The following is a 12,349-nucleotide window of genomic DNA, read 5'->3' as shown; positions in this document are numbered from 1 at the left end:
ACATTAACCTTGACAAATTCATGCTCTTGTCATTTAAATGAATGAATCTTTCCAGTGTCTAGATTGCTGGACCTTGGGAAACAGCAGTGAGGAAGGATTGTAAAAATGATTCCAATCTCTCTTAAGTTTTTTGTTTTGTTTTGTTTTTTTTGAGTAAATGAATGCTTTCAGTGAAATCCAAATAAGGATGGATCTGCTCACTTGAATCCCCCGTTCACAGCCAATGAACTTCCCTGTGAAACAGAGCTTGCCCTCCTGGGCTGCCGTGTATTGATCTAAAACATCTTCCCTGAGCCTTCTCTCTCCTTTTCCTCCTACAGGCAAAAGGTTAGTGTTAGATAATAGTATTAATTTTCCAGACATCTGCACATGTTTTAATAGCCTTTAGAAGGTTTGAAATGGTTTCTGTTTGACCACCACAGGGCTGAAATGCCATTAAGACTTAGATTGTAGCAATACATAACAATCATAGCCCTGTAGTTCAACCTGGCCATAAAAAAGCTAATTTATTTTATAGGAGAGTTAAATTAATGTGATGAACTCCTCTCTCAACAGGAGCTGTAACACCACCCTCACTAAAAATACCACATCCCTGCATATTTTCAAAACCAGATAAAATACTTGTGACAAACCGTGTGTATGTATTATGTGTGCTATTTTGGAGTGTTTGCACGTGTGTTTGTGTGTCCATATAAAGCTCCTACTGTTCCTGATACCATTTTGATTTTTCTGTCATATCTTCATTCTGAGCCTCCTTTCTTCTGTCATCTGGCTTGTAGGCTCAGCAAGAAGAAAGTGATTAATAGGGCACTCTCCAGTGTTAGGGGTTTGCTTAACACCTTGAGAACTGGAATTTTCTTGAGGACAAAAATTATTGCTGCTTAAGTAAATCCAGTTGAATATAGTTTTTAAAACTGTTTAAAAATGTATTTAATTAGGATATTTTTGAAAATCTGTGAAAGAAATATTTACAATTCAGACAGTTATCATTTCCAGTTATATGCCAGAGGAAAGCTTCAGCTTATCCCATTATAAAGTGATAAAGCAGCATCTGATGGCAGCAGCTTCTGTGATAAAATGATCATGGCAGCGCTGAGAACGAATCTAATAAGGGAATTGATCTGTAGATTCCAATTCTAGTAGAGCCAGCATTGATCAACAAAAATGTCAATAAGAAGATCTCACTGAGGTCTGCCTAATTCCTTTATATTATTTTGGGGCATATTCAGAAAGTGAAAGTGAAAATGGATTTTAAACTGTAGGAATCACAAAGGCAATGACCAACGTTATGTTGTGCTACCAGGAATGTCACTGGCTGTCATTCCATGAGCAGTTTAGCAGCAGGTTTAAATTAATGAGCAGCTTTTAATCATATAAGGATTGACAATGCAATGACTGTTGCAGAAGTGAGACTTTTCTTCTGTGTTTTTATATTAAAACATTTCTTAAATACAGTGAAATAATAAAAACCAGCCCATCTTTTTGCTGCTGAAGCATAGATAGCATGTGTAGGACATGCCAGAAAAGATTAATGGTATAATTCTTCCTTGTTGCAGGACTTGAGTATAAAGTTGTCTCCTAGACTCTTCCTGACAACGCTGAAGTGTTAAAAACAAAATGGTTTTATTTGTGGACAGCACAACAACAGCAGGTGTCAGGATGTTCAGGATGTGCCCTTCACTCTTTGGTGCTGCCATAATTCACAGCACCAAGGTGGTGCTGGCCCTTATTTAGTACAGTGGAATTGACATCAATGGGAAGACATTTAGAAAAATACGAGATAAAATACAAATATGTACTTAATAAAAGGCTCCACTCCTGCACATCACTATTCTCACAGCACGGCTGTTTCACCATACTCCAAGGAGTCTTCCATTTGCAAGCTGGTTGAAAACATTTTTTCATTAATTATTCACGTTCTGAGTAGCTGATTACTGGGTCATTGATGTAAACTGTTGACTTTATGGTAATTACAAACCACAGGGAACTTTATACATGAATTTCCCTAAGAAATTAAATTAGCTCATTTTCATATTACTGCAATATTTACAGACTCCTACCATAGTGGTATTAAAATGAGAACTAACACTTTGGAATCTTAGGGCTTGAAAACACTGATAGACATATAAAATGAAAACTGGGATCAGAGGGGATTACTTTGTGTCTTTCAATGTAACCTTTATTTAAAGCAGTTTATAAAAATTAATAAAACTAAGGATTTGGAACAGGAGTAATTTTAGCCTTACATTAATGTATTCAACTGTCTGAAGAATATGGAGAGATTATGCTATTTGTGTTTGTACATCAAATGCCTGCTTAATACCTCCCAATTTATACCCTAAAATATAAATTCCCAGCCTTTGGAGTTACTTTGGGTCTAATTCACTGAGTTTTGCCACCTCTGGATGGCTCAATAGTAAGAGAGCTGCAAATTTAGAAACTCTGCAGCAGACGCAAATGAAATCTTTGTTTTCCTTTTGTGCTGGAATTGCCTTGTTATCAGGATTTTCTGATGTTGTTTTAGCACCCTAATCTTCCACACAAATGTTTCTAGTATCATCCCCTTGTACTTTGTCTTGGATGTTGCCTTAGTCTCAGTAAACTCACCCAGAGGATTTGCCAGCAAACTGACAAACCCCTGCTAATTCCAGAGTTGGATTTAAAGTCCAGCATCTTCTGTAAAGGTTTTTTAGAAAAGTGTGCCCAGTAGGAGGGAAAAACAACAAAAACAGATGAAAGAAACAAATTAGAACCTCCATGGAAGTATTTTTATTAGATTAATGGAAAGTTTAGATGTACACACTTCACTTGAAATTTAAGGACTAGCTAAAAACTTTTTTTTTTTTAATTTTGTACTAAGAACTCATTTAACTTACTGAAATTCATTTAAAAGTTAATCCTTTAATATTTATTTATGTACAACACGTTCTCCTATCACCACTGAGCAATGCTGCATGTTTGTGATTGTTTCCTGTATTTTAAATAACTGTTGGTGGGATCAATAAAAATCTCCAACTGTTTGCTCAGACCACTGTAAGAGTTATCCTGGGGCTCACCCACTGTGTGTTAACTCTTTCCTCCCACCAAAAAATAACTACAACCAGCTATGGTGGTGGTCTCCTGTGGGAACAGCTGTTGAGAGCCCTTGTAGCAACAGACAGAGAAAACTGAGTTAATCTGCCAGGCAGAACAGAATGTGAAATGTGAAAGACAACGTGTATGCTGGTACTAAATCAAGTTGTAACGTGTAAGACTTCTGAGCTTCTTTGCCTGTTCCAGACTGAGCTGTAGAATGCTGCATGCCTTTAGTCAAATATCAAATATCTTCACTGCCAGCTTGGTCTGTTGGAAATGGTGTCTGTAGCAACAGAGAAATGGAAAAACTAGCTTGATGTGGTGCATTGGTTTTACAATCAGAAGTTGGGTGTTCTTACCTGTGCACAGCTTTATTTATAGCCTTTAGAGCTTTAAGTGATGAACAGCTAATTACTTTGCATTAGGGAGGAGTATTTTAAAGAGTCAAAAAGTGTTAGTTTCTCACTCCAGTTTTAGCCCCAGTCTTGTAAATGGTTAAACATGGCCCAACATTAAGAGAAAGAATAATTTTCACAGAATTGTGGGCTGCTTTGTAGCTCATCTCTTCCCAACCTCCGTGCCATGGACAAGGATACCATTCACTAGACCTCGTTTTCATCTACTAAAATGTTCAAACAGTGTTAGCCATGAAGTTCTGCTTATAGGAAATGAACAGTAGGAAATAGTTCTGAATTTTCTATTAAATAGATAATTTCCAGAGCTGAAAATAATTATTATACTTTTGGTTTTGTGATATCAATTATATACAATAACACATCAGGCATTTCTGTATGTACACAGTGTACAGTTGCAAGTATATTTCCTATGTTGGTGATTATTAGAATTTAAAAAATGGAAGCATCTTCTTGCAGCTTTCACTTTTGCTTCATATTTGGCTGGTTCTTGTTGACAACCACTTGTTCTACTCTGTTTAGAAGGCAGAATTTCCATATGTCAAAAGAACATATATTCCAAAGCCTTATTTGTCTAAAGGCAAAATTGATTTCTACTTCCAGAGATTTTAGTAATTTTTCCTTAACTATACTTAATTTTCTCCTTAATTCCAGAATATTTAGTGGATGAGTAGTTCACACTTTGTTTTTTGAAACAGTGCATGTTCTACTCTAGGTAACTTTTGGTGGGATAGGTGGAGGATGTTCTCATCTCCAGCTGAACCTCCCCTCTGAAATGTATATCTAAAGACTAAAAAATCAAGATTTTGTTTAATGAGTGATTATGCTTTCACATAAACTATATAAATATTTTGCCTAATAATATTTTTTCCTTCTGTGGCCTACAGTCTTTATAGTGAAATGTAAATGGGAAGGTTTTCCCTGCCAGCCCAATTTCAATGGCTGGGTGAGAGGGAAGCAGGCCAGAATGTGTCTGTTCAGGTTTGTGATACCCTGAAAAACAACAAAGACAGGAGAGGGCAACACACACCAAACAAACATTTACAGCTTTGGCATGGAGGAGTGGGATGAAAATGTCTCCTTGGTATCTAGAGAGAGAATTTTCTTCCTGTGAATGATAGACTTTGGCTCATGTGAGAAAAGCAAAGCCAATTGATTTAATAGCAATTAACTCATCCAATATTGGAGAGCTGTGTACTCTTTGGCATAACTCATTGAAAATTTTCTGGCAATGCTGCAGACCATTAGATGTTTAAAGAGGAGATGGGAACTGATAGATACTCTGCTGAGGTAGAGTCAAAAGGCACAATGGTTAGGGGAGTCTCTGTAATATTGCCTTGTGCCAGCAGGTAGTAGCTTTCTTTTATCTTCCTAGAAAGTCTTAATAAGAATGCTGCTGGGGGAAGGGGAACTGGCCTTCTGCTTGATGGATTGGTTATCTGCCTGCCAGATAATTGTATTTCCTATTGCACTTGATATAATAGGTTTCCACCTAAATTATCAATTACTTTGTTTTTATTTTTCATGTGGGTTACAGGAGTTAATCTTGGCATTGAACCACAAAGGGCACTGCCTTTTCTGCATCAATCTCACAGCTGAAGGACGAACTTTGCTGCTGTTGGTCATGGGCATCTGCAGAGAAGTCCCCTCTCTTCTGCCCTGGCCTCTCAGCACCCACTTTCTGGACAGACATGGGTCCAGTCAAGCTAAGATGTAACAAACTTTTTAGTCCACACCTGCACTGTTGTACCCAGTACAGGGTCATTTCCAAGGAAGTTGGCCCAGTCCATGCTGTATTCAGTTCCATATGGATTTTCAGGTCTGCAGCCCAGTGATTCTGATCCTTTCCTGTTTCCGGAGGGGTCCAAGTGCTCCCCAGCACCTCTAAATATTGCTCATTTTCCCCTTATCATTAAACAGGGCATCAAAAAATGGGGCAGATAACTTGGATTTATAGCTGTAACTCCTCAGTTTCATATTTAAGTATTCATTTAAAGTGATTTGATCTCTTCTGTGGAAGCCAATCTGTGCAGTGGCCTTCCTTTTGTTGCTTTGTGTCATGATAGCATCAAGAGTGATCTTAATACTCTACAATTTTCAAGGCAGCAGTAGCTCCTTGATCTAGTTATGTGACTGTCATCTGAAAATAACCATAAAGGACACAGTACATTGTGTGTATCTGAGAAGAAATCAGAATGAAGACACAAAGTTAGCACAATCTGTTACTTGATTTTAAATGCATTATTAATGAGTTTTCTTAACAAATACCAGAGTTTTCCCCATTCTTTAATTAGACAATGGAGGAGGGAAAAGAAAAATAAATGAAAGAGAAACATTTTTTCTTATGCTTTTCTTTTGTAATTGGATGACTTGCTTGAGTGCTGTGTGATTATATTTAATTAATGACCTCAAACTTTATTATGCTGTTTGTTAATGCTAGTCATTGTGCTGACCACCTCTGTTAGTTTATTTGCATATGTGTGGGGAAGAATATTCCCAATGTGATGATCTCATTTGATACAGAAATATAATCACATTATACATCTTGAGAGCACACTTTCCTTCCTTGTTAATCATTTTAGTTTGCTCATTTGCCTTTGGTACTGCAGTTTTACAGAGTCACTGAGTTTAGCAGTGGCAAAGGTGTCTCAAACACAACGTGACCCCAGTTCAGCCCAGCCCCTCTGGTCACTGAGCCTCTGGGAGGGACCCCCAAACCCTGAGCTGTTTCCAGCTGGGCTATGACTGATCACTGGTCAGAAACAGTTTCTGATTTCTGCCTGCTCTGGCTGGGCTGATCTCTGCTCTTATTTCTGACACAGACTCTGTATTCTGTAACACTAAATTTCATTGGATTACATTGGAGGGGAATATTTTGTTTGCCTTATTGAAATTTTATTGTATGTTCCTATTTAAGTAATGAAAGGCGAAAGTGGAAAAATGGGAAGACAGTACTACAACTGTAAAATTCCTTTAGCACTATTTCTAGGATCCTTTTTTTTCTGGGAAAATACATTTTCACCTATAAATATTCATCCATTTCAGATGTTCCCAGTCATCATCTCCACACATGCAGATCTGACTATTGTAACTTCCACTAAAATATCTCAGGTGACTGGCTTCCCTGGAGAAAGTAATTAATTTGTCTGCAAACCACTTGTTCATAGCACTAGTGACTCTTGGTTCTGAAAACAATGGAATTCTCTGGTGGGTCAGTGATGCAGTTGCAATTATTGTCAAGAGGAACAAATGTACAAAGTCAGTAAATCTGTGACTTTGGGCAGGCATTTTACCTGGAGTTTAAATCTTTAACAAACACCTGACAGTAGTACTAGTGGAAGCACTTTGAAAGGTGCATGCTGAATAACCAGGCATCACTGATGTTAAAAACACATAGCCTGGATGTAGTTAATATTTATAGTGAAGAGTATCCTGGATACTGGCTGCTTGCAGCATTTTAATTTATCCAACAATATATTGGATAATACATATTTATACCGAATATTGATCATTGACAATATTTTTCACGATCTCTCTGCAACAAACAGTAACTCCTTAATAAACCTGGAAGAATAAGTAACTCTTGAGAAATTACTCCAAAATTCATAATTAGAAGTTTTCAGAAAATTCCCTAGGTTGTCTGGAATATCTGAAGCAGTGCATGCAGAGGCTGTAGGAGTTATCTTTGCTCTCTTTTGGAAGGACAGGGTGATGGGGCACTCATGCAGCCTTGACAAATCTCATGGTTTGGATCCCTCACAGAGGCCACTGGCAAACCTCCTTGCAGGGTCTGCACCATTTGTTCCTCCAAGTTGAGGGAGGTAGATGTGGTCTCTTAGGTTGCAAGCCTGGAGAATTAATGGGAAAGTGAAAAGAACCTGATCCAAAGTTCTTTTTTCTTGGGTTTTATTTTTTTAGTCCATTTTCACTGATTTCAGTGGGCCATGAGTCAGACCCATACTCCCTGTTACATGGTGTGTTGGCCCAGGACTAATAAAACTGCAGATATTTTTTCCTTTGAAGTCATTGGCTGAGGCATTCACATAAATCATGGATTTTATTGAAACTGCAATTAAACCAAACCAGGCTTAATGCAGAGTGAAAGCCCTAGAATTAGTGTACAGGTGAACACAGAGGGAAAGGCACAAGCTTAGGCATCCTTCCAAGCAAAACTGAGAAGAGAACTGTGTATGTAATCGAAGAGCATGTGAATATTAATGCACAAAATCCTCTGAGTCCCCAGTTCCCTGATGCAATTATTTTCTATTCACATTAATTGTTCCTAACAGATGACATTAATGACTTTGAGTTAAAATGTGTGCAGAGAAGGCCTTCAGCAGATCAATGCTGGTTAAAAATAGGGTCACTTTTGCAATCATTCATGCAAGGTGTAACAGCTCGTAAATAAAACAACATTAACATGTTGATTGATTTATAAATGTTAATTTTGTAGTTCATTTTTATGCTTTTTTCCTGAAACCTGTCAAACTCTGTGGATAATGGTGGGACTCATGTTCATTTGTTATTGTTGTGTGTGAAGTAATGATAAGTTGCAAAGCAGTGACTAGAAGAAAAAGTAGAGTTCGTTTTGGATGAAGAATGATCTGTCCTCCAGACAGGAAGTCTTGGACAAAGTAAGCACAAAGAGCAACATTTCAAATTAGAACAAATCCTCTTTTACCTCAGGCTCTTCATTTCCCTTGAAATTTAACAGCAGAGTTTGGAATTTTAAAAATGCTGATCTGCTGAATATCTGACAAATGCTTATGCTTTGCTTCTTCCCTTCTGCCCCCCCAGAAACTCCATACACGCATCTTGGACCTCTCATCTGGGGATTTGCTTTCAGAAGTAGAACGAAACCGAAGCCTGGTGCAAGCTCGAAGTGCTGATGCTCAGATGCTGGTGAATGTTTGTGCTGCCCTTGTTCCCCTCATTTGGAACCTCCTTTTCTCCTCTGAAGTCTGGTGTCAGGGAAGAGCCATAAAGCTGATTTCTGAATTGAAACACTGTTGAGGCAGATAACAATGCTTTTACTTCCTTCTGTTCTCTGAAATTCAATATTGTGTCCTCGGTTGATATAGTGAGCAGATAGTGTCACTGTGTGCAAAAAAAGCGTAAATCTTAGCAATGTCCCCGGTACACCTTTTTGGGTATTGATTACATCTCAGAATCTCTGAGAAATGGTCAAGGAGCTTTTTATTAAAGCCCATGCCCCGTATTATTCATCCTACTTTTATGATATATTATGTATGAACTTTTAAAAATTCATGGGCTCTGCATTTTTTTTTTCCAGACGGAGTGAGCTTTGTGCTTATTTGGCAAAACGTTCGCCAGCGTGGCTTTCATGTTTCATTGTCAAAGAGAAAAGTAGCTTAAAAAACAAAAATCACATACAGGGAAACAAAGAGTACAAGAACAGAACATTGAACCTTCTTGTGCCTTTGATCTTGAAGTATAGTAGTGTCAACAAAAATGTAATCTCCCTTATAATACCTACTTTAATGAAAAGACATTGTTTCAAAGGTTCACAAAAATGCTAACAACCTTTTGCATTATATTTAATTAAGCCTTCAGGTTAAGTTGCTCTAATATAGAGTTTTGTGTCTTTAATGGTCTGATTATTTCAATTTTCTCTGATTTCTAGTGAAAATTACATTTTTAAACTGTAATACTACATTCAGGCCTTTTTACTCTAATTTCATTAAATGTAATGCCTAAAGAGTCATGATTACAAAAAATTAAATTTTCACTATGTCAGTTAATAGACCCATATGCAAGTTAAATGTATTTAATTAATGCATCATAAACATGCTATTCAAAGTACTTTCTTGAATAATTTACAGAATAAAGGCAAATTGAAGGGGAAAACTCCACTCTCTTAAGTGACCTGAATGCAATCTAGAAATAGAGTAGATACCCTACTTCATAATCTGGAGTGACATTATATTTTTTGCACATTTTCTCCTCTCTTAAAGATGATTACGGTAGTACACTGTTCTTTTGCTTTGCTTAGATAGCTCCATTTTTCCCCATTGCTGAAACTATGGGACCAGATGCCTTTCTCCTCTCTTAGGTGCAAAGGAAACAAAGTGAGAGGATGGAGGGGCTCTCAGACTAGCTGAAGGTGGCAGGAAGGCCATACTTGTCACTGTGCTGTGATCTCTTTCCTCCTGCCTGAGATTCTTAAAGGAGAGGATTTACAGGTGTCCTTCCCATGAATGCTGTGATGGCTGGGGCACAGCCCAGGATAAAGGGCAGAATTCCACATGAAGAGTTTTCCCAATGCCAGAGCCAAAATGCAGAGGAATAGCCAGAGCAAGCAGCTGCTGCCGCTGGCCTCTGTGCAGTCACCCTCCCCAGGAGGTCTAAGGACAGGGGATCTCCCAGGGGAACCACAGTGCCAGAAATAAACTCATTTGTCTCAACAAAGCAACAAAATCCACCTCAGAGGCAAAATCACAGACATCAGCCTGCCTGTGGTGCTGAAAGACGTATTCTTCCCAGAGCCACTGGATTTAAAGGCTGTTCCTCCTGCATCCATTTGACTTCCTAGGAGAGCATGTACCAATAATTCCCAGAGGTGAAATGTGCTCTTGGTGCCTCTAAATGATTTTCCCATTCACAGGTTTTGCCTGTGACGAAGAATAATGATTTGCCCTGTAGTTAAGTTTGTCAAAACCAGAACATTATGATGTCAGTTGAGCAATGAACAGCTGTACTGATGAACTCCTCAGCAGTAAAAATTCTGCTCTCTCCCATTCAGCTGAAAAAAGGTTCAACCCCAGTAGTAATAAATGGGAGGAACATGGGGGAATAAATGGAAGAAGTTAGAAGGCCAAAAAACATGAGAAGTGCCTACAAACTGAGTGCTGTTCCAAAGATTTCCATGAAGAAGACGTGTCAGGGGCATACACAGCCTTGATAACTTTTTCATGGATTTAATAACTTTAGATTTCTTGTTTCTTCCTATTATAAATTCTTCACTTAAACAACATTAATTTGAAGCATATCTACATACAAAAATCAGTACATATTGTTTCCATTTGCCTTAATGAAATCCAAAAGGGAGGTTTATGAAATGAAGGCACAGAATCGTAGATCACTTTGGATGGAAAAGACCTTTAAGATCATCAAATCCAGCCTTTCACCCACTACTGGGTGGAAAGGTCCCTTGAGATCACTGAGTCCAGCCATTAATCCAGCAGTGTCACTCTCACCACTAAACCATGTCCCCAGGTGCCACATCTACACAGCTTTTAAATCCCCCCAGGGATGGTGACTCAACCACTTCCCTGCTCCATAGCTTAACTCTTTTAGTGAAGGAATTTTTCCTAATATCTGATCTAAATGTCCCCTGGCACAACTTGAGGCTTTTTCCTCTTGTCCTATCAGTTTCTACCTGAGAGAAGAGACTGACCTCCACCTCATTACAACCTCTTTTCATGTAGTCATGTCTGCTGTTCCTGGTAATTAAAATGATGTCTGATTCTGTAAGGAAACTGGAGAAGAATGTAAGCACTTAACACTAAAGAAGTTCCAATGCTGTTAGGTTCAAAGTATTAGTTTGAAAACAAATTAAAGGCATCCTAGCTACTCCTACAGAGGTTTAATATTTTACCTAAAGTGCTATCTACTCTTCATTACTCTCTTCCTCAAAGCTGGCACTTAGTCACAGTCAGCTGAAATTGCATTTGGAAAGGGGTGATAACTACACAAGTACTAAAGGCAGCCATAAAGTGTCAATAAATTGCATAAGCAAGAGGCTTCAGCTGTCTGCGAGCGACACGAAGATGGATTGTCCTACGTCAGAGAGTTTCTTAGACAAAGCTTTGAACTAGATAGGAAACCAAAATTAGACTGTAATGGAGAGATTCCATTCTCAGTGGACATTCTGCTCAGGACACTAAATTAATTTACCTTGTCCAGGCTGTGCAGCCTCATCTGTTACATTGTGGGGCTATAATGCAGTTGTCAAGATGTACTTGTATTCTTATAACTTTGTTTTCTGTATCTTACTGGCGCACGCTGCTTATGTATGAAGCATAATTCAAATAGACTCAGAATAATCTTTACCATAAGAAGAGCAGAATACTAGTCCAAGAATAAAGAAGAAAACATTGAGGATTGTGGATTTTTTTTCCCCCCTGACAAATGAAATTGCTAGCAATTTTAAATTTAGTTCTCTGTATTGAATTCACCAGACGCTAAATTGCATGAGAGGAAGGCGTAAGTGGCTTACTTGCTTTTTCTTTGCCATTCTTAATCAAGGGGAATTTAAATGATCATTTTCTACCCATAAGATATTTCAATTTCTTCTCATATTTTAGGAATACCAGCAGAATATGAAATCCAGCATACCTGTCTTGAAATGCCAGAGTCAATTAAATATGACAGGCTCTAGCCGTCTGTATCCTCGGAGCAGCTGCAGTAGCAGTGAACTCTCCCTCTCAAGTGCTTGCAGTGAATATTCCAGTGGTTCCTCCTATACTTGGAATGATGGAAAGACAAGCAAAAGGGTAAATCAAATTAATTTTCTTCATGTATTACTTGAAGTTAATCTGAAACAAGATTAATTGAAAAGCTGCCTGTTTCAGAAGTTTTTTTACTTTTCTCTTTTGTATTGAAACACTTGTCACTAAACTTTTACCACCCCCTTTAATTTTTTTAGCGATTCCTTTATCACTCCAGCTTACTTATAGTCTCCTCATTTGTTCAGACATTTATTCTGCCTTTCATAGTCCAAACTGCTCTTCTTCTTTATCTTAATCCTTCCATTCATATTGTTTTTCCTACAGGTTTTTAATGCACTGCAGCCTTCACACCACTGTGAAATCCTTTATTAAAAAAGGACTTTGCTATAA

General features: G+C 38.0%; 1 protein-coding gene across 2 annotated transcripts in view; it reads left to right on the top strand.

The window, feature by feature from the left end:
* Positions 1–12,349, top strand: part of NCKAP5 (NCK associated protein 5) — a 347,069-nt gene that overhangs the window by 275,571 nt on the left and 59,149 nt on the right. For both annotated transcript variants that reach the window (XM_033516045.1, XM_033516044.1), the window contains 2 exons: positions 8,286–8,390; positions 11,816–12,004. In XM_033516045.1, coding sequence (XP_033371936.1) covers positions 8,286–8,390; positions 11,816–12,004 — 294 coding nt within the window. The remainder of the gene's footprint in view (positions 1–8,285; positions 8,391–11,815; positions 12,005–12,349) is intronic.

This window comes from Parus major, chromosome 7 (assembly GCF_001522545.3).
Source record: "Parus major isolate Abel chromosome 7, Parus_major1.1, whole genome shotgun sequence".
NCBI lineage: Eukaryota > Metazoa > Chordata > Aves > Passeriformes > Paridae > Parus > Parus major.
This window is presented reverse-complemented; position numbering and strand designations above follow the sequence as displayed.